The sequence below is a fragment of the Anthonomus grandis genome, chromosome 10 (genome assembly GCF_022605725.1).
Source record: "Anthonomus grandis grandis chromosome 10, icAntGran1.3, whole genome shotgun sequence".
Taxonomy (NCBI): domain Eukaryota; kingdom Metazoa; phylum Arthropoda; class Insecta; order Coleoptera; family Curculionidae; genus Anthonomus; species Anthonomus grandis.
In genome coordinates this window covers 21,284,563-21,308,091 of record NC_065555.1, presented here as the reverse complement: position 1 = coordinate 21,308,091, position 23,529 = coordinate 21,284,563, and the positions used below count along the sequence as shown (strand labels likewise).

General features: G+C 31.7%; 2 protein-coding genes across 3 annotated transcripts in view; one reads left to right on the top strand and one right to left on the bottom strand.

Annotated features, from left to right (window-relative positions):
* The window catches only part of LOC126741720 (adhesion G protein-coupled receptor A3), a 60,103-nt gene extending 44,907 nt beyond the window's left edge, over positions 1-15,196 (top strand). Inside the window, exons 17-18 of the mRNA XM_050448264.1 lie at positions 7,446-7,568; positions 12,527-15,196. Coding sequence (XP_050304221.1) covers positions 7,446-7,568; positions 12,527-12,779 — 376 coding nt within the window. The 3' untranslated portion in view covers positions 12,780-15,196. The remainder of the gene's footprint in view (positions 1-7,445; positions 7,569-12,526) is intronic.
* The window catches only part of LOC126741721 (ornithine aminotransferase, mitochondrial), a 33,966-nt gene continuing 25,564 nt past the window's right edge, over positions 15,128-23,529 (bottom strand). The window contains exons 2-8 of one of the 2 annotated variants that reach the window (XM_050448265.1): positions 23,354-23,520; positions 19,325-19,549; positions 19,043-19,266; positions 18,832-18,985; positions 18,563-18,709; positions 18,301-18,507; positions 15,128-15,407 (exon numbers count right to left, since the gene is read on the bottom strand). In XM_050448265.1, coding sequence (XP_050304222.1) covers positions 15,238-15,407; positions 18,301-18,507; positions 18,563-18,709; positions 18,832-18,985; positions 19,043-19,266; positions 19,325-19,549; positions 23,354-23,507 — 1,281 coding nt within the window. In that variant the 5' untranslated portion in view covers positions 23,508-23,520 and the 3' untranslated portion in view covers positions 15,128-15,237. The remainder of the gene's footprint in view (positions 15,408-18,300; positions 18,508-18,562; positions 18,710-18,831; positions 18,986-19,042; positions 19,267-19,324; positions 19,550-23,353; positions 23,521-23,529) is intronic. The other variant, XM_050448266.1, reaches the window with a different exon arrangement.

Below are 23,529 nucleotides of genomic sequence, written 5' to 3'. Positions count from 1 at the left end.
CAACATACTTTTAACATTTTTATGTTTTCCAGTGGCGTGTCTGCGGGTTTTCCTCTGAATACTTTTATAAAGAAAAATGGTGCGCCACTGGTTTTTCTTGTATTAAAAAATATTTTTAAATTCCCCGTTTTATTTGCAACATTTTTGATCCCTTGGACTTTGTCCGTTAGATGCACGGTTTTCGCACAAAAAATTAAAAACCATGGACATGTTGCTCAGATTTGATTAGACTTTCTTTATTCTAGTAATTATTCGTTTTTTTAGTTTATTGCAATTTTAATAATAAATAATAAAATTTTTATTAATTAATTTAGTACAAAAACCAGCCCAATTTAATAAAATTGTAATTGAGAATTTAAAACTTTTGCTTCTACAATCTTTAATTTAAAATACTTTTTAAGTGATAAAAAAATATTTAATTTTTTATTATTTATTTAAGTAATATTATTATTTTTACAAAAGTTGTTCAAAGTGTGCTCCTCCAACATCAATACAAGCATCTAATCGACGTCGCATTGATTGGCGCACTCGTTCAAAAATTCCTGGTGTTTGGCAAATTATGTCCGTTTTAATGCGATTACGCAATTCCTCCACATTATCAATTGGATTTCTATAAACCAGTGATTTAAGGTGGCCCCACAAAAAAAAATCCAGCGGATTCAAGTCGGGAGACCGTGGGGGCCAAGGGTGAATACTTCCCTGACCTATCCAACGATTTGGATACGTAATATCCAAATACTGCCGAGCCACTAAACTAAAATGGGCTGGAGCACCGTCATGTAAAAAAAACATTTGCTGTCTCAGCTGAATGGGGACATCTTCTAGCATCGCTGGTAATTCATTTTAAAGAAATTCTTGATACACTTTTCCAGTCCACCTTGCTGGTAAAAAAAATGGACCGATGAAAAAGTTTTCAATAATGCCGACCCATACATTAAGTGAAAACTGGTGCTGATGACGGTTTTCTGCCACAGGATGTGGGTTCTCATAATGCCATATGTGGTTATTGTGGAAGTTCATAATTGCGTCCCTAGAGAAATTAGCCTCATCGGTGAAAAGTATTTTTCTTATAAACGGTGCATCTTGCCTTATGCGTTCTTGCATCCAACGACACAAAGCCGTTCTTTTCGGAAAATCGCCTGGCAAAAGTGCCTGCACCCGCTGAATATGATACGGGTATAAAAGGTTTCTTTTAAGAATATTCCAAACTGTAAAGTTACTAATGTGTACCGTCTGAGCAATTTTTCTAGTGCTTGTGGTGGGATCTTCCTCGAATTTATTGAGCACCTGTTCTTCAATTTGAGGAGTAGCTGTTCGGCGGTGTCCGTTTTCAGCGGTGAGTTTTTTAAAGCTGCCGGTTTCACTTAGACGTTGGTGTAAACGCTTAAACATGGAGTGATGAGGAATAACACGATTCGGGTAACGTTCAGCATAAATATGCAAGGCCTCTCGTGCGTTTCCGTTAGCCAGTCCATAAATGAAGTGCATATCGCACATTTCATTATTTGTGTAATTGTTAGCCATTTTTTTAAGAAATTAATGTTGTCAACTGGCGGACAGTGACTATGATTTAAAATTTAAAATATCACAAAATCTTACAAATATCAACTTTATCGTGGGCAGAGGAAGAATGTGGTAAAAAGATTAAATTCTTAAACAAGAATGTGATTAACGTTGCGGCGGCGTTGTCCGTAGTTACGTTAAAAAAAATTATGTTCACAGGCTACTTCGCGATTTTGGAAGCGTGAAATATTAACACGTTACTCATATGTCACTTTTTTTAACATGTTAAAGAAAGTGACATATTATAAACTACAATGAAATTTGAACTAAAATTTTAAAAAAAAACTTACTTTTTATAACGATCATAGAAAAAATAAATTTTAGCGATCAGTCAAAGTAAAAAAGCGATCAGTCAAAGTAAAAGTGAAAGTCCAAGGGATCAAAAATGTTGCAAATAAAACGGGAATTTAAAAATATTTTTTAATACAAGAAAAACCAGTAGCGTACCATTTTTCTTTATGAAAGTATTCAGCGAAAAACCCGCACACACGCCACTGGAGAACATAAAAATGTTAAAACTATGTTGGTAAATGGCTCTGGATACACAAACCCTACATATCAATCTTTGGACAAATATCTACAGGGGTATTTAAGTTGTCGAAAAAAAAATTTTTTGTTAAAACTTTACCAACCTGTAGCTCAAAATCTAAAAGATTATGTTGTTGTTATGTATATTATACCTATGTTTATAGGAACTTTTTTGCGAATTTTTGTCCAAAGAACACGTTCCTGAATTTTGTCGCAATATATAAAAAACACCCTGTATAGGAAGGTGCTAGATCAATGTGATTTGCTGTGCTAGTTGTATAGTCTTAACCAGCAGCAATAAGCGACTGCCATTTCATTTTAATGTTATCCATCCAACAATCATAGAACATGTGCTCTTGGAATAATTCCATGCAGTAAACGATAGTTTTTACATAGCCATTTCGAGTTTCCGCAACCCATGCTGCATTATTATACTACGAGCGAAGTTTGCCGATTGCGTTGAAAGTTGATTCTGGTTTCTTCAAGAACTCGTGTCATGTCTCCTTCCTGAAACCTGCATTCATTAATTTCATTAATGTCGCGATCAAATTCATTTCTAAGGATAGAAACATTATTTCGTAAGTCAGAGAAATAGGAACCATGGTTTCCAGAGTTAGGTGGGTTATGTAGCTTCTGGTTTAATAGAGGTGATTCTTAGGGTTCAGGAGGGCTTATCTCTTCATGGGGTTCTGGCCCATGAAGACTTTTAATCAGGGAACTAAAATACAGGGAACAAACATACTATAATATCTAAAATATTAACGGAAATCAGATTTCCATAAGCTTCGAGCGGAGTCCTTTAATATGTACACAAAATATTTATAACAAGAAATGTATAACATGGAACGCAAACAACGGAACAACGCAACTAAAATAATAAACTAACAACAATGATTTCCACCCAAGTTACGATTCTGCAAAGAATATTTGTGCCCGTTAGGCAGACGGCGCGGGCGAGATAAACAGAAGTCAGTCCGAAGTGTGAAACACAAAAAATAACTGTTAGAACAATACATGCAATGTGTTCGCTCCCAAATTCTTCAACTGATTTATAACTACTATATTTATCTAAACGTCAGCACGCTGTATCTCACTTTGAACTTTCGTCTTGCAGTCGTTTTTGGGAGCTCAAACGTATTAACGCTCTTAAAGACTTTATCAACTCTATAAAATATTTTTTAGCTTTTCTGACCATCAAATCAAATATAATATAAAGACGTACGAAATTCTCTTTATCCATAAAATACATATCGAATTCAAAAAAAATACATTTATTTAACTTACGACTAGATGGGTCGTGTGTGCAAAATGCTCTACATTATATAATAATTCATAGCATTCAAGCATACCGCATTAATAAACTCAAAAGAGAACAAAATAAAAACAGCTCCTAAAAAAACCGAGCCAAACAAAATAGCAAAACAACAACTTAAATCTATCAACTATTTCTCAAATACATAATATGCTCTAGAGGTCTTATTAGGTAATTTCAGATAAGCCAGTCAGTAAATTTCTTGAAGTTAAAAGGTAAAAGGTTATAAATCTTTGCATATATGTAAAGAAATGATATAATTAATCATAAATATGATTAATGGGCTGGATGCTAAAATTACTGTTACCATACAGTTTTGCACTGCATTTAAAGAACTTAAGATGAGAGGAGTTGGAGATTATTTGCATTCAGAGATTTACATAGTAATTTACGATAGGATTTTTTTGGGACATGTATACTCTAGATTCAAAATGTGTTCCATTATCGTCGAACTTATTCTTAGACTTAATTTCATATTGCCTAAGGTTTCAACTCCCTCTAATCAATCCTAATAGTAAATTTTAAGGTTGTCAATTATTGGCTTCCCTGTACATTTTATAGAAAAAATGTAAGATAACTTTTTGAAGAGACCAATCTGGCAAACCCTTGTGCAAGGTTTCAAAAAATTTTAATAAGCGAATCTTGAATTATTCAATTAAATGTAATTGCAAAATTACCAAATTTTCGGTTCAGGTAAAACCAAACGGGCACCAGTAAAATGAATATTGTCACTGACGTGAGGAAAAGTGTGAATAAATCAGTGACAGTCGATATTTGAAATTGCGCACTTATAATTAAATTATTCAATCGACGAAAAAATAGCCATAATTAAGTGGCATTATGCGGGAAACAGTTTTAGAGCAGTATCTGAAATGTTTTCAGTTTATTTCCCCAACCCCATTCCATCCATTTCAACTATTAAACGTATTGTCAATAAGTTCGAGTCCAAGTGTACCATAATAAATAATTGTAAATGTTCAACTCAGGATATCAAAAATAGAGCCGAAGAAAGAAAGAACAGAGATCTTAATATTCTACTGAGTGTGGAGGAAAACAAGATGGTTAGTACCAGGGTTCTTGGGCAATCGGTAAATAAACATCATACAACGGTATTGCGCAATTTAAAAAAACACGAGTATTATTCGTATAAATTCAAAAAACATCAAGAGATGCAGGAAGGAGATCAAGAGCGAAGAATGGCAATTTGTTTTGAAATGATGAAAGAGCAAATAATAATAATAATAAATCGTCTTTATTTAACAAACCCTGCAAATTACAGTATTTGCCTGAACAGGCGAAGATTAGCTAAAAGCTACTCTTTAACTCTTTATCTCTAATAATAATGATAGGAATTTTTTAAGAAATATTTGTTTTACCGATGAATGCACATTTACCCTTAACAATGAACCAAAATGTTCAGAATTGCCGGTATTGGAGCCAAGAAAATTAACATCGCTGTGTTCATACTCGGACACAATATCCCCAAAAAACAAATGCATTCGTGGGAATTATTGGACACCATATCATTGGACACTTTTTTATGAACTATAACCTAACAGTTGAAACCTATTTGGATTTCAAAATCAAATTGGACCCGCCTTGGAAGAAGTTGTTCAGGAAGATCAAGTGATCTGGTACCAAATGGATGGTTGCCCGGCCCATAATGCCCGTATGGTTAGAGAGTGCTTGGAAAATGTTTTTAACGGCAATATTATTGGTCCACGGTACCGGATACTTTGGCAAGCCAGGTCATCTGATCTTTCACCGAATGACTTCTTTTTGTAGGGTCATTTAAAAAGTGTCATTTATAAAATGTAAATTTGAGAATCTAAACCTGTTACAAAACGCTATTTCGTTAGAATGTAATAAAATTTCCCAATATCAACTTAGTAACGTTAGAAATGAATTTTATGATCGGTTAGGGTATTGTTTAGCTCTTAATCGCGGTTTGTTTGAACATTTGATTAATTGATGTTTTTATGTAATTCTCTATTATTTTTAAAAAAGTTATTGTATTTTATTTTCTTTTATTTTAGTTTTCCACACTTCCTAATAAAATAGTAAAAGTAAGTAGAAAATAAACTAGTAAAATATTAAGAGTTCTGTTCTCTCTTTTTTCGGATCTATTTTCGATCTTCTGACTTAAACATCTACAATTATTTATTGCAATGTCTTTGGACTCGAATTTACTAAGAATAGGTTTAATGGTTGAAATGGACCAGATAGGCATGATGGCAAAATAAATTGAAAATATTTCAGATACTGCTATTGGTTTAATTAAATTCTAAGTATAATAAAATTATTTTTTTAATAATCGATAATAATAATTGTTATTGGTTTAACTTCATCGTTATATTAAATAAAAGTTTAGATAAAAAAGTAATGTTAACTTGTCTTACTTTGAATGTTTGGTTGTGAGATTGATAAAACGAAAAAAAAATTTTCTTGTATTCGGCTGTACGTCAGATTTGACAAAGCCTTATAACAAATTGTTTGCTGGTGGCTGGTGTCTGGTTTTACCTGAACCAAAAATTTGGTAATTTTGCAATTACATTTAATTGAATAATTCAAGATTGGCTTATTAAAATTTTTAGAAACTTTGCACGAGGGTTTGCCAGATTGGTCTCTTCAAAAAGTTATCTTACATTTTTTCTGCAAAATGTACAGGGAAGCCCCTTAAAATTTACACTTCCTATGTTCCGCTCGGCGACGCACCACTCGGTATATTTAAATAGTGCAACGAAAAAGCACTAAAAAATTGGGATATAGTATGGAATATAGGATCGTGTTTTTAAAAACTTCTCGAATCTGCATGTGGGCCCACAATGGTCGAAGTGGGTTTTTTAGGTAGTAGAATTCCTTTATTATTTCTTCAAGGCCAATTTAAAGCCTAAAGGTACATTAACGATGTTCTGGAATCGTTTGCTATACCCGATTTTCAAGTGCCGAAATAATGAAAATTTCGAGCAAGATTATGGTCGGACCTGTACCACATTTATTATTTAGACTCGGGTATGATGGGCGAACCCTGCATAAACTTTTAAATACCTGCGTGATATTCTACGAGTTGCCTGGCATAATCTGACCAGTAGAATATATTTGTTAAAATGAAACGGCAATACATTATTTATTTATATGAATTTCTATTTGGAGAAAGAAATAAATTTGGCCACGGGCTTAATGAGATAAATCACAAATATGACTTTGTAACGTTATATCTGGGATATGAATAAGATGGAATGTGAATTTTTCATGTAAAATCTAATTGTATTTTATTATTTACCTCACCAACACTTATGTAAATTAAGTTTAAGTGGATGACGCTATTTTTTGTCACTCTTCACATAATATACAGGGTACGGCAGTGGAATGTAACAATTTTCGCTACACTGCAGTTATTAGACATTTTTTTGTATTATTGTTTAGATTGTTAAATCTATAATCTATTACTCATTGAATGCAGATTTCAATATTTAATTTTTTAAAATAACAGATTTTAAATGTCCACCATTAAACTCTATTCATTTTTTAATAATAAGTTGTTCGAAACTGCACCTCGAAGTCTTCCATCAATTCTTCTTATCTCCTCAGTTATGATGTTCTTTATCTTATCCAGGGTGCGAGGCTTGTTTGTACGATACACTTTAGATTTTTAATACACCCATAAGTAACGATCTAGAGACGTTAAGTCAGAAGAACGTGCTGGCCAGGTAAGGTCTTTATTTCAGAAAATTAACCCTCTAGGTAACTGCAGGAAAATCACGGCGAAATTGATTTACCGGCCAATTCTCCATAGCTACTAAACTGCATCACATTCCAATGCCGTACCCTGTATAACAAAATGTCAAATATAATCTACATCTTTTATATGCGAGAATTAGCTAAGTAGAAAAATCCAGTTAAGGAAGTTTTAACTGTCTCAACTTCTTAAATCAATATCGCTATGATGGTTACAATATTTTATAATAATCATAGTAATTTTCTAATTACTGTTTAATAAAAAGTAGAATTATTTTTATGATTTTTTTTATAATCAATTTAGGCGGGAAAATAGCCCAGCTGAGGAGCACCATCATTATGCCGAAATTGAAGAACTACGGGGTAGTAAATCTACGATTAGAGGTGGCCGCTTTAGACTGGGCAGTATAGAGAGCTCTTTGGCAAGGTAAAAAATAATTTACTATATACGGTTAAGGATAGTTATAGTTAAAAAGTAAATAACGAATCTACTTTTGAAAATCGGGATAAGTGGTGTCAGAAGTAATATGTTGGCTTGTGCTATTTTGGGTTAATTCAGTAAAAGCCATTAGAAAAGCCGTATCGAATATTGCGCAAATTTTCTATATCAAATTAAGTTTAAAACTAATTATATCTAGCTTTATTTTTATATCAAATTATATTATTTTTTTTTAATTGAAATGGGGCATATTTGGTCTTTTTGTCATCAGGAGTGTAAGCGATGTCCCATTTAAATAGATATTTAGTTATCCATTTAAATTGGGTTTGTGCCACTAGTAAATAGGAAATACGCTTTTTCCACATTTGAATATTCATGTAAATTCGTAATAAATTATACTTTTTTTACGCGCCATATAAAAAAATAAAATAAATGATAGTTTCTCCGAAACCAAACGTCGTGCAGAAAATATCTTAACGCTGTTTCGTGAAGCTTAAAAAGTGGCCATGAGAAAGTTTTTTTTTTATTTATCCATATCTCTTTAAAAAACACAAGAAAAAAATAAAAAAGGAATCGGCAAATTTCGGTTTTTAGGCATATCTCCGAAACTCTTCGGAATTTTAAAACTTTTTAAACGGCATATTGTTAGACTTGCAAATGCGCAAAAACAACAATTGATCTTGCTTATAACATGTAATAGCACTAAAAGTAATATCAAAATAATATTGTTTATAAATAAAACGAGCTAATATTCAGACTTAGACAAACAAGAGGCATAAAGAAATTCTTTTTAATATAGACCTTTCTTTTCCAAACATTCTACATGATATGTTCTGGTACAATTTTTACACCTGGTCCTACACCTAAGTCCTGGTTTCGACCTGTTTATACAGGATGCGGCATAATAATTGTCTCCCTGTTTTTAAGGCTTAATAAAAGAAATGTTATTTGAAATACAAAGATTTTATTTTTTTATTCTAAAAGTACAATTAAAACATTTTTGTCCTATGTGGTTTTGAAGAGAACATCTGGCAACTGCCGTCCACCATTATCGAAGCACTGGTGCAAGCGACTTCTGAAGTTTCGCATAACTCTTGCAAGCATTTCTTGGGGTCTTCTGCGAATTTCCAGGCGGATTGCATCCTTTAGTTGTCTAATAGTCGTTGGACGATGTTTGAAGACTTCAGCTTTTAGGTAACCCCACAGAAAGAAGTCGCAGGGCGTTAGGTCGGGCGAGCGTGCAGGCCAAGAAATATCGCCTCTCAGGGAGAGCAAACGTCCGGGGAACATTTCTCTCAATACTTGCATTGAAGCTCGAGATGTGTGAGCTGTTGCCCCATCTTGCTGAAACCAGGCATCTTGCACATTGAGTCCTGCAAAGGATGCGGCGAAAAAATTGTGAATCATCGCTATATAGCGTTCCGAATTGATAGTCACAGCCTGATTTTCTTCTTCAAAGAAGTAAGGGCCGATTATCCCCATTTCAGACACGGCGCACCAAACTGTCACTTTCTCACTATGTAGAGGCTTCTCGTGTATCTCTCTCGGATTATCAGCGGCCCAATACTGAAAGTTTTGCTTGTTTACCCACCCGGACAAGTAAAAATGTGTCTCGTCACTAAAAAAAACTGCGCCCTGAGGTAAATTTTGAAGCCTAATTTCACATGCAGCACGTCGATTGTTCCAATCACGTTCTGATAATTCCTGTGCCAGAACCATCTTGTATGGATGAAAACGAAGATCCTTGTGAAGAATACTTCGCACAGTGCGGTCAGATAAACGAAGGGCAGCTACGTGTCTCCGTGCAGAACGTCTAGGTGACCGTAAAAATGAACGTCTCACAGTCTCGATGTTTTCGGGTGTCCGAGCTGTCCGTGGCCGTCCACCTCCTTTTTTGATAACAGATCCAGTTTCTCTGAAGTTCTTGACCCACAACACAATTGATTTTCGGTCCGGGACTCCTTCATTTCGCGGAATTTGGAGCCTTATCCGGAACGCTCGTTGCGCAGCAATAACTGACCGATTTTCGCGAAGGTACACTTCCACGGCGAATGCGCGCTGTGCGTTGGTCCACATGATGCTTCAGACTAAAACATGTTTAAACAAAACTGTTTCCCATACGGCTCTTAGTGGCGGTACCCCCACTATTATGCGACGCCGCACGGCATTACGAGGGAAGGTTAAAAATAGGGAGACAGTTATGCCGCACCCTGTATTTTTCACGCAAACACAGCAAACTTTATTTTGTAACAAATTCTTTATTGATGAAGTGGATGCCGTCAAAGGTGTACAGAGGGAAAGACGGTTTTTTGGCGGAGAACTGAAAATTTTTCTAAAATGGCTGTGATGATCATCCTTCCTTGCAGTTACAGAGTCTTGCCTTTGTTTTCCTTTTCTTTTTTGCAGCCTGTCGCTTGAGTCTCTCTTCTTTTCTTTGATTCTTCTGCTCTTCCTCTTCCCTCTGAAGCTGTTCTTTTTCCTCAACAATCTTTTTGAAACCCGACGACGAAATAACATAAGGCATTTTGGTTACTGCTCTTTTGCCCTTCCTCTCAGGTGTTTGTGGTTTAGGTAAAAATAATTCTATGACGACAAATTATCAACTGGTGTCAGAATTTCGCTATCAGTATTCATCTTTTCATTGGCGTTATTCTTCTATATTTGTGTCGATTACCTCAATAACTGTGGGATCAATGGTGAACTGTTCTTTATTTAGGTCTGAAAGTCTTAGGATATTATAACTTTCCCCTTCTAAAACAACAGACATATTCGCTATTTCCTCTTCTGTACAATTTGTTTCAAAATCGCGTTCTGTTTAAGTTATCTCTAACTTAAACATCTTTGTATCTCTTTTGTTTTCCATGATCCCTATGATAGACATCCTTGGATGGTATCTTGGATACACTGTATATTAAAAACTTCCAAATAAAGGAAAGAAAATATATGAAAACTATAAATAAAAATCATTATATTTTTGCGGAATTTACTTTTTTATTTTATTGTTCTTTTATCATCAAGGCATTATAAAGGTTTAAAAAAAAATATACAGGGTGTTCCTTAAAGACGTGCTTATATTTAAGGAGGTGATTTCTGGACCCATTTAAAAAAAAGTTCCTATGAAGATATGTCTTAAATATCTTAACTTTGAAAACTTAAAAAAAATCAGTTTTTTAATAATAACCTAAACAATATTATAGAAATTTTTATCAAATTCAGTACAAGTATTCTATGCATAAAGACGCATTTTTTACAGGTTTTCTATTGAATATTTTTAGTGAAAAAAATATTACGCCATTGCTTTTTCTCAGAACAAAAATTATTTTTAAAATCCTCAATTACTTTTTAGCAAATTTGATCTCTTCCGACGTATGGTTTTCGCTTAAAAAAATAAAAACAATTTTTCTTCCCTAAAAATTTGATGCGGTATGAAATTGTTTGTTCGTCGATTGCAAGCAAATTAAGGAATCAGATTTATTACAAGAAGAATGAAAAGTTAAGGAATTTAAATAATTTAAGAAATATTGATGTTTTTAACGCGTTTAAAAAGTAAATGGGAGTAAAAAGTGCCGTAATGCGTCTTTATTCAACGCAAATAAAATCGCGGAGTCGCCTATGCAAGTTTCTTATTGCTCGTTGCTATGGGCAACGGAGCAGGCTTTTTAGGGAAGTAAAAATGTTTTTATTTTTTTAACCGAAAGCCATGAGGCGAAAAAAAAAGACAAAAAGAAAGCAAGCAATCAAATTTGCTAAAAAGTGATTGAGAATTTTAAAAATAGTTTTTATTTTAAGAAAAAGCAGTGGCGTAGATTTTTTTCACTAAAAATATTCAATAGAAGACCTGTAGGGACGCCACTGGCAAAAAAAATATTATTTTTTTGCACATCAAAAAATGCGTCTTGATGCATGGAAAACATGTACCAAATTACATAAAAATGTCTTCAATATTGTTTAAGTGAAAACTTTAACACTCTGTATCTCAAAAGGTAAGACGTTTAGGACATATGTTCATGAGAACTTTTTTTCCTCAAAATGGGTCCAGGAATCACCTCCTTAAATATAACCACGTTCTTAAGAAACACCTTGTAAAAGGCGTCACCAGAAATATAATAAACATTTAACTATTAACATTTAGGCTACAATAAAAATTCATTAAGAAAACGTTAGAATGTTAATATGGTTTGCTGATTTTAAAAAAAGATCTGGTTTCATATTCCTAATATCTAAATATTATGTAAAATCAATATAGAAAAAAAAAATGAATAACTGCAGCTGCATCCCTCTTGCAGTTACTTTTGAAAAACGAAAATATTTTTAATATATTTTTTTGTAGTCTCTCGCAGCTTTGTACGATTTTGGGCAGATTTAAAGTAAAGTTAAAAATTGTGTAATGTGATTTTCCATATTAAAAAAAAAAGAGAGATTTATATATAGTCAAATTTCCTCTATCATAAATCATCTAGAAACAGATTTTTGTAAATCAACTTTTTTCTGTTTAACGCGCCACGTAGAGGCTCGTGGTGCGTTATGGTTCTTTAAAGCAGTTTTTAAATTTTTATATTAATTTTTTTAAACATATACTTTAATCTCTTGGATTTCACATTTTTATTTTATTTAAAATTTTAAACAAATCAAATACAGTGCTTTCATTTCAAAACGATCCACCCTTAATAACGTTTTTAACGTAACGTAACGGGATTTTTTTTTTGTTTTTTTTTTAAGAAAGTTATTAAGGGTGGATCGTTTTGAAATGAAAGCACTGTATAGAAAACTACAGGATATTCTTTTTAGTATAAGAAAAACAGTTACAAAAATCATTTAAGTTAAATAAACCAATTTGACTTTCATTAAAATTTGCTAAGAAAGGTTCTGTTTAAGATATTACCTAATAAAATTCCTATTTTTGGTTAAATTATTAATAAATATCTATTCATGAATATAATTTTTAGGTTACGTTCCCCTTCCAATTTCTCACGTGCTAGTAGCGCCACTGACATTGACGAACTTTATCAACAAATCCGTAGAGGCCCGGTTTCCGTTAAAGGAGTCAAGAATCATCACTTTTCGCCTCCTTCCAGTCGACCTCAGAAGGCCTATTCAAGCCCTCTTCTATCCGATTCGGAAATAACTGGCTTTACGGAGAATCGACAATATCTCTACGAAGAAGATTTTAATTCTGCGGATGTCGAAACCACTGTTTAAGATTTAAGCTTTCTCTTTAAGGTTATAGTAAGTTGTTGTAAAGGCTAAAGTAATGTGAATCTTTTTTGCGGCGTGAAAAAACGTGGTTGTGCTCTCTAATAAAATTAATTATTAATGGTGCCTAGCGAACTGCATGCTAAAATGCTCAAGCAATGTATATGTGCAATTCTTTATGATTCTGACAAAAATGCGGAATTATTGGAAAAAATTTGGAGAAAGTTGATAGTTTTCATTAATAGAGAGGTATAGAGAATGGCAATACCAACTAACTTGTAATTTGGAAATTTTTTATAATTTAATTATCCCGACAGACAAATTTGGTTTCAGATATTTTGGTACCCGTAATGTCGCCAATGGTTCATGGTCGTTAACGTATTGACTTTTTAAGCAAAAAAATATGCAAAAATTATATTAATATTTTTGCACAAACGATTGTTGAATTCAGGCCAAAAATAAAGCGTTCTTAATATTTATTTACATCTTGTTGACCCCTACGAGGTCGATCTTGGATTTCATTGTTAATATTTGGCAATTTATGCCCAAAAACGCATAATTATATTTTGTAAGTTGTAGTAGTATGTTTTGTATGTTGCATACGGGTACAATATACTTTTTCAAAAACGATATAGTCGGAATGCAATGGAATTGTTGACATGCCCCGTGTGTCCAATACCAGAACTATTTCAATCCATTGAATTTTACACAAAAATAAAATAATGACATATGTCGGTGAGAAAATATTTTCTTCCAATTAAGTTTCCACACTTCCTATAATACATTTCGTTACTCACTAACGAAACTAATATATCAATAATACATAATAATGCCTATCATCATTTTCTCACAAATGATTAGTAGTTTATTTCGTATCTATGACTAATTATACCTTTTTTATACTGTTGTGGTAATAACAATAAAAAATTTAAAAATTGGATGCCCTATATCAAAATGGTTACAAAATATTACACCATTCAAAAATGACATACAGTTACTGCATTACACCTCATTAAATGCCTTTACTACTTCATCAAAATATTTGTACTGTACCTATGTGTACGTAAACAGTGTTATAACTTTTTATTTAATGTTTACACTAAAGGCTTCAATATTATTAGGATTACACGCGGCGTTAATCCTTCTTTGGAACTACTTAAGCGAGAATATAAAAATAGAATATTCAGTAAAAAAAAAACAAATTAAATTTAAGAAAAAAATATTTTTTATTATCTATTATAATACCTCAAATTCAGAACATTGTACAAAGTACAATTTTCTTACAGTAAGATGGTGCCTTGAAAGTGTTTTTTGCTATTCGATTGACCCAAAGACACTTTTGATTAGGCATCTAACCTTCTTTTCATTTTCTTGGAAATTCATTATCGTTTCTTTATAATAATTTCCTGTAAAAATTATAGATAAATGGCTCTTTTTGGTGGATATTTTATACAGTATAAGTTGAAAAAAAAATCATTAAGATTCTACTAAATAGTCTGCCTGTATTTAAAAATACTGTCATCATCTACTAAAAGCTGCAAACCATTTAAAATATTAAAAATTATTGAACTAAGTACTATTTTTTGTATAGCGCGTGTTCAATTCAAATAATCTTACAGCTCTTGACTTTTTTTTAAATGTTCATGAATAAAACTTTTCCTGTTTGGGAACGTCGGTATATACAATTAAAATGATAAATTTGTAATATAAAGACGGATGTCATGCGCCGGACACCTTTGGGTTATATGGGTAGTTGCTATTATTCTTGTTCAATAACCTTACCTGTTCCGTAGGATACAGATAACTGTGGCAAAAGAATAATTTACCACAAAAATATAAGTAATGCCGTCTGTTTAGTTGTAATGTCTTTGAATTATAATTGTTTGTGATTTCTAGTTTTTAACCCAGTTTATTTTTAGGTACGAGTACTTATATATATATATATATATATATATATATATACGAAAATCTGTGATAATTATAGAAGGAAAATATCGTTAGAAAAAAGATTGTCCTCGCGAAAAGTGTTGATCAAATAATCATAATATTTTAAAACAGGTGCTAAAACTGAAACCATTGTGCCAATTTTGTTATTTTATCAACACTTATGTCAATGTACTTACTATAGTACAAATAGAATTTTCGTTCAATTGTAGACTTTTTTGTACTCAATTTTAGCTTTAAGGTCTTAGTCTTAAGGACGCTTTGCCTTATGTAAAATATGTGTTTAGTAAATATTTTTCGTCGCAATCCATTGATGCTCGATTATTATGTGAATGGAAATTTTATATACGTATCTGTAAATGTACAACTATATTGATGTAAAGACTGTTAAAATAAGAATATTATACATATACAAACACTATAAATTTATTTGTGGAAAAATACACTGAAACAATATATAATATAATATCCAAGAAGAATCTAACTTTTACTATCCTATTTACATAATTTAACTAAGGACCTATGAAGAAATACTGTTAATAGTATTTATAATTATTTCTATGGACTGATTGAGTTCTTTGTCATTAATTACTAGTGGAGGGGCAAATCGGATTATGTCATCGTGAGTTGGCTTGGCTAGAAGTCCGTTTTCCTTTAATTTTAGGCATACATCCCATGCGTCAGCATAATCTGTAATTAATGAAGATTGAAATAATAAAGTGAAAATTAATTTCAGTTCTATACTAAAAAAAAAATTATAACTTTGTTCCAAGAGCGTCCCGAATTCGAGGTTGACGATTGAGATCTCGGACAACGTAAAATTAGGACCGGTTCAACTCATTATTAAATGATTTTTTTGAATTAAAATAATAATGAAAAATAGTTAAAAAAGAAAAGAAGTACATTGGTCAAACAAGATAAAACGTTCTACAAAAAATCTATGAAAATAAGAACTTAAAGAAATCGTGGAGATAAATAAGCGTAAGACTGCAGTTAGCAAAAGATCTGATATTGATAATTACATTATATGGAGTATATTTTAACATACTCCAAACAAATCATTATAATTCATTTGTTTTAGGAATGCTAAATTTAGTTCATATTTGTTTTGCCAAGTCCAAGATAGATCTATCAACTGATCAGACAAAAACCGATAAATCCATTTAAAACAATTTGAGATATTCGCGAAAAACCGATGGTGCTAAATCCGAACTGTTTTTTTGGTAATTTAAATTTGCTTTGGGTAGGTGCTATAATAAACATTTTATAATAGAAAATTTTAAGTTTTTCAGTTTATTTATAAAAAAGTTATTGCAGTTTAAAAAATGGATTTATCGGTTTTTGCTTGAATGAACCAGATTTTTCTACTTTTGCTTGCCCAGTACTAACCAAAATAAGTCTAATCAAACGTAGATTTTTTATATTATCTTCTCAAAATTATTAAAAAAAAGAAACACATTGCGCAGTCAAACATATTTAACGAAAATGTTTTTTACCTAAAAGTTTTTCCGTAATTTTAGAAAATGTTAAATAAACAAAAATAAATGCTACTACCCTGATAATGTTTAACAAAGAAAAATAAATGATATCCTAATACAGTCCTTTTAAATTTAACAACAAACTTTATATCAGCATTCCGGCGTCATCCTTTAGACAGTCACAATGAAATTCTCCATTATCATTTTCTTCAGCATTGATTTCGTTGGGCTCGCATAATAAGTTTAGGTACCAGGTCAGGTCTGCTTCTTCTTTCCATGCAGGTATATCTATCTCCCTTTTCTCATCTCCCATATTTTTTTCAGGAAGCTGCTAAATTTAACTAGTAAACTACTAAAACTAACTACCGAACCTAACAACCACCCAAGTAGATACTATATTAAACGCCCACCCTATTAAACAAGCAACGAAGACTAAACTTATGCGACAATACTGATACCAAAATCAGTTATGTTGCTACCACAACGTTCCTTGAAATACTGACGATGTGACGAACAAACCGATCTTATAGGTAAAAAAAGTTCTCCCCGCTAAATTAGTCTTGACAAGAAACCTAATGTAACCCGTGAATAATATTTATTATTCGAGCCAAGAATAGAAAACTACCTTTTAAAAATAAAAATATGCTGCACATGGATTTATAGTATTTTGCATGAAACAGGGTAAAAATATCTTTTTTCATGGATTTAACGTGTTTTGCTTGATTTGGTTGCCTTTGGTGCCGATTTTAAATAGGATATAACGGGTTTTCGTTGAATCTGATATGGCCAGTCGATGTATCAGACCGAATGTAATAAGATTCAATGGTAAACTCGTTTTAGCCAAAAAATGGATTTATCGGTTTTTGTCTGATTGCTCCTCAACTGTATTTAACCTATTTTCATAATTAATATTTTGGCGTGTAGACCTGGCGTATAATTAGTGTAATGTTTATGTTTTTACATTTGGTTTATGGGTTTAATCTTAAGATTTTTGACGATAAAATCTAATTTTATTGTAACAAGTTAATAATTTTACTGTTCGCGTAACTTACGGCTTTTAACCCTTTATATCTTTAACCATTTAATGATTGCGTTATTTGTTATGATAATAAGTAATAACATTTCAAATAAATCATGACAATTTAAAAAAACGTACCTGTCTATGTACACCTTATACTCATCTTAGTACTTTAATAAGTATATTTTTCTTACTTTATTCCTTTTTATATAACACATTTAAATGTGAAGTAAATATCAAGTGTCCATCAACTCTATAATAGCAATGGAATGTCCGAATTATTGGCCTAAATGTATTTTAGTTACTGGACACAAAAAAAAACATTCAAAAAGAACTACGGCCTTTCGAAATCGGTTATAGGCACACATTAGCGAAGGTAGTAATCTACCATTACATATAAATAATGTAATTAAATATTCATTTTTATGATTACTAAAAACACGATCTACAATTTTTCATCCATTTCTTTGAGTACTTTAAAGTATTGGAGGAGTTTTATTTTTTACTAACATTCTTAAAAAAAAATCATACCAATGTCAAACTAGTCTTTACTAGTACTAGGAATTTTCTCTTCAATATCGTTTATATAATGTTATTACATATTATCGGACACTTTTTATTATTCGTATCGTCCACAGTTAAAAAAATATATATGAGAAGGGTTTATAGTAGTTTAATACCTGGGTAGGGTTCTTACTTTTAAGAAATACTGATTGAATTTGTATTTAAATGATTTGCTTCACATTATTTTTAGAAACTTTCAAATTAAAATTTGTATATATGTAGATAACGTCTAATAAAACAGGTAATTTGTCAAAATAATTTTCCCATTATATTTTTTATAGAATTTTTAAAACCCAAATGAGAAATATCATCACAGGGAAATCAGAACCAAATTTTTGATAGATGTCATTTGTTGCAGATCAGCATTGTTTTTCCTAATCATACCCTTTCTCTATTTAAATATAGCTATATAAAATATGATATATATGTAAATTTAAGCTACAGTCTAGACTAAAAAATTACAGCAACGCTAAATATTAGATAACAACATATTAGATTTTTTGCAATGATTCTCTCTACTTACTTTGGTTAATAACAATTGCATTTAACAGACCCTTTCCCCGGATATCTACGACTACTTTCTTATTTAGTCTACTATTTAGTTCTTTTCTAAATAAGTCGCCCATTTTAGCGGCGTTCTCCGATATTTTTTCATTTTGGAGTACATCTAAAGCGGCTATTCCAACCCTGGATCCCAGAGGGTTACCTCCAAATGTCGAACCATGAGTTCCTATCGAATGAAAATTAATTTGATTAACTACTATTTAGACCATATGAATACACACCTGGTTCAATGACTAGCATAATGTCGTCGTTGGCTAGAGAAGCAGATACCGGGTAGACACCACCTCCCAAAGCTTTTCCCAAAACTAAAATATCTGGAAGGACTCCCTCGTGATCTACACAGAGATTTTTACCCGTTCTGCCTAAGCCTGAAACGTGACAAACAAATCTTTTTTTTTTGTTCATAATTTTTTCTTGAACTTTAATATTTTTTTAGAGATATCTTCCTAAATAAAAGGTTTTCGTTTGGTTAGGAAAATTAGTTGGATACCTGTTTGAATTTCATCTGCAATCCATAATACATTATATTTTGTGCATAGCTCCCTTACTCCTTTAAGATACCCTTCATCTGGCACCTTAATTCCAGCTTCACCTTGTATAGGTTCAACCATGAACGCACACACCAATGGATCAGAAAGTGTTGCCTATAATGTTATTTTTAGAAAAAACTTATTCATATTTTTATTTCTGCACAATCTTACCTCCAAAGCTTTAAGATCATTATAAGGAACACAAGAAAATCCGGGCATAAACGGTCCGTAACCCTCGAAACTGGACGGGTCAGTAGATGCTGAAACGGCAGCCAGAGACCTACCCCAAAAGTTGTCGCTACAAAAAATAATTTTAGCCTGATTTTTTGGAATATTCTTCTTCCTGTAGCCCCATTTTCTTGCAATTTTACATGCTGTGTCATCTGCTTCAACACCTATAGAATTACATTAAGTGAAAGATAGATAGATTTATTAAAAACAATTAGTAGGTACCTGTATTCATGGGCAGCATCTTATCATAGCCAAATAAATTAGTAACTTTTTCCGCGAATTCTCCTAAAACATCATTAAAAAATGCTCTGGAGGTATGGTGCAGTACTTGTGACTGGCTGTGTAGCGCTTCTAAAATTTTTGGGTGGCAGTGACCAAAGTTATTTGCTGAATAACCGCTAAGATAATCGAAGTACTGTTTTCCTTCTACATCCCAAACAAAGACACCTACCAAAAATAGGTCGAGAATAGAATATTATAAATTATAAAATACAAATTCTTATTCGAAAAAATATGGTTTAAACCTGCTGTAGGGCAAGGAGGCAATATAACTGATACTAGAGCTTCATCTGTCTTACAAAAAAAAAATACAAAATAAACATACACAATATAACTTTACAAACTCTGTCTATTACGTTTTTATCTATAAAAAAAAGACGGACACGCTAAGAATTTAATAAAATCAGGCTTCTCACAAAATTTATCTGTTAACAACAATGCATTTAGTATAGTGCATAAAAATATTCGCTTTGACCAAATAAATAAACCTTATTTCATATTTCTTTTTAACTTGAAGATATCCTTGGGGTTGCCTACGGGATAAGACAGGAATGCATTTCTTTTTACGGTTTTAATTGGGTCATCTTTCTCTACCCCGGCACAAGATTTGTGCGACTATTCCTGATAAAATTGTATGTATCTTTTATAACAGAGCCCCTTAATGTTGTAATAAATATTTCTAAAAATATTTTTAAAGGAAAAAAATTAATTGTTTGGAGGAAGAAGGTAATTAAGGGACAATTCGTTAGATTTTAATATAAATTTATGCACCTGTATCTTGTGTGTGATTGGTGCAACAAGGGAAAATCATATCTCGTCCAAAGTCATTCCCCAAACATTCTTAAAACAATACAAACTTTACCTTTTTTCTAGAGCCCTCTGAAACCATTATTTATGGTAAAACTCATTACTCAACCTGCCATAAAATCGAAAAAATATTAGAACTTTTCATAAGTTGTCGAACACTTAAAACATTAATATATATTAAACTACATTCATACAATTTAAAATACTATGTGGATTTACATAAAAGGGGTCTAGTTTTTTTCAGTTCTTATAAAGAATAAATGATGATCTGAGAGAAAAATAAGTCAGATTAAAATAATTATGCATCAGGATGCAATGGTTTTTATGTTTTTGGTATATCTAAAGAAAAGCCTATAAAAAATATAACGATTTTTCCAAATTCTCTGAAAATATATGATTTTTTCAAAATTTTTTTTAAGAATTTATAAATTGCATTGAACAAAACATTGAATTACGCAACTTTTCCACGATATCGGTATCTCCTGATATTCTAAAATTATTAATACTCGAAATTGACAAACCATTGATATTTTTGTTTGGTTTATTATTTCAAGCGGTCGCCGCTTCACTAACATGTTTTATAAATATGCTGCAATACTGCTTTCGAGTTCTCTTTTATATTATGTACGTATTATGTCAATATAATTTGTTATCTTAAGATGGATTTTCCTTTTTTTGAGTTCAGATAAATTAAGTATAATAAGGGATTAAATCGCTGACGTCATAACAATCTGATAACATAACATCTTTAAATATTTATCCGTATATAACAATATTATAAGGTTTTATACACAGTGCTTTTATTTCAAGACGAACCACCCTTTATAACCCCATCGTGTGATCATAGTAAGCAGCATTAAAATGTCTAATCAACAGTGCCACAAAACAATAAATCGGTTGACGTACCAGCGAATAGTGACCAAAAATGTTTAGGAAATATATAATAATGAATATTTTATCAACCCCAAGACTTTTCCCTATAAACATATATCGTAAAATGCGTCCCCTTAGAGCTACAGCCCGTGCAACTTGCTCGAAGAAAATCGATTATTTGAAACCATAACTACGGATATGCGTCAAATCTTCTGAAAATATGTATGTCCTCGTTTTTTGAACGCTCTTTTTAATTTCCGTCCCAAAAATGGTGAAAATCCAATTTTAGGGAATGATTCAGGGGAGCTTACCATTCTGATAGCTCCTATCTCATATTTCCAATAAAAAAATTAAAAATCTGGCAACACCATCTAGTTAGCCATGGAAAAATCTAAAATTTTTGTCTCTTGCATTTTTTCTATATAATTAAGAGATTTCGAGAAAATCGCTGATAAACGAAAAGGAAGCATTATTAAACCCGATTGAACTATCAAATCAGAAAAGAGGAAGTGGACCGTGACTGCTTTAATTTTTGTCAAATCAAAGTAATTTTATCGAAAAAATGCAAAATACGATAATTTTAGATTTTTTCATGGCTGATTAGATGGTGTTCTAGATTTTCAAATTTTTAATTGGTAACATAAGATACAGGCTATCATAAAGGAAAGGATGGAAAAAGTCAACAGGACCCAAAAAATGGAGACTTGCAAATTTGCAAAAGATTTGACGCATAACTATACTAAGTGTTCCAAATAATCGATTATCTTCAAGCAACTTGCGAGTAGCTCTAAGGAGGTACATTTTCGAACCCATGTATATGGGAAAAAATCTTATTTTAACTCCAACAATACGCTGTTAAAATATTTGCACCGAATTTTGTAACACCCTGTATAATTCGTTATGAAAGTTAGTAATGGAATCAGAAATGAAATTATAATCTTATAGTAATCCAAACAAGTTCTGCTCGCAATACAATTTTTTTATAAGAAAATGTTGGTATGAATGTAAACTGAAAAAATCATGATGGTAAAAAAATTTTTTTGGGTTCCCTTTAATTCACAAACTCCCTTCTTTTAAAACCTTGTTTTCATTTAATTAAATCCAATTTTAAAATTCTTGAAACTCTTGAGACTATCATAGAACTTCCATATAATAGACCCCTTGGAAAAACTATAGCTGCATATAAAAAAAAATTTAGAAATATTAATATATACAAAAAGAGATTAGAAAATGTATTAATAGTATTAATCTAAAATTTATTACACTTTTAAAATTGTTTTGCCAGGAGATTGCTAGAATATGAAATAAATAAAAGCGTATGAGCGTTTCTCTGAGTAGAATAGAAAGATACATTAAACCTTCTTCTTCTTCATGTTCCGTCTCCTCGTCGGATGTTGGAAATCATCAAGGCAATTTGTACTTTATTTACAGCTGTTCTAAATAACTGATTTGGTGTTAATCCAAACCAGTCTAAAACATTAAAGTATTTGAATTTTATTACATTAAACCTGGATAAATGGAATTTATGGTTGTAAACTTTTATAGTTAACGCTTCATCCCGCCGAAACCTTGTGTACTTCAGAAATGCTTCTTAGTGGACTCTTAAGACTTCATCACTGTGAAATTTATATATCGGTTTGATCGATTTTGGTCAAACTGGCAAAATTTGGTATGTACAGAAATAACTTTACACTTCATCAATTAGGCCTTAGTCTAAGGCCTTTATAAATATATTAAAGAAAAAAGGCATGAGAATGAAAAGTCGCTATAAAGGAACAAACAAAGATCCTTACAAAGAAATAATAAACTAAATAGAAATATACTAAGATAATTTTTATGGTCATTGGAATTAATTTTTTACGGTTCAGCAATGAGCATAATTCGTTCAAATTATATCTTTGGGACACGTTTTATCAGGGGATGAAAATGTTTCTGTTTTGTTATGATTTCCTTAATATTAAAATAAACTTATATATAATTCATTAAAATATCGTTTTATTTTTTTATAAGGGTTCGCTTTTACTTTTATTCCCCAAATGAAATTTGTATTGAGATATCTTATTTTATATTCTTCTAGGTATCTGCACGCTAACTTTAAAATGGTGACACTAAAAATGTTAAAGAAATTAATGCAAGCAGAACTTATTTGGGCGATTGTAAATATTTCATTTTCGTTTCTGATTTCGTTGCTAATCATCCGAATATTTTTAAAATTAGTAATTTTGAAAACTAGTCATGTATTCATTTTTATATATTTTTAATTTATAAAAATAATTATAAATATAAATTTACCTTTTCCTTTGCACAAAGCGGCCGGTATCGGATGATAGTTGTGAGCGGCATATTTCTCTTCTCGCTCAATCACTTCCTTGGTTGAAATCAGTCTCATACATTCTTTCTGAATCCTTTTCACTAGTCCCGTAGTTACACGAGATTTTGAAAGCATTTTTCAGCTGTAACTTCAAAAA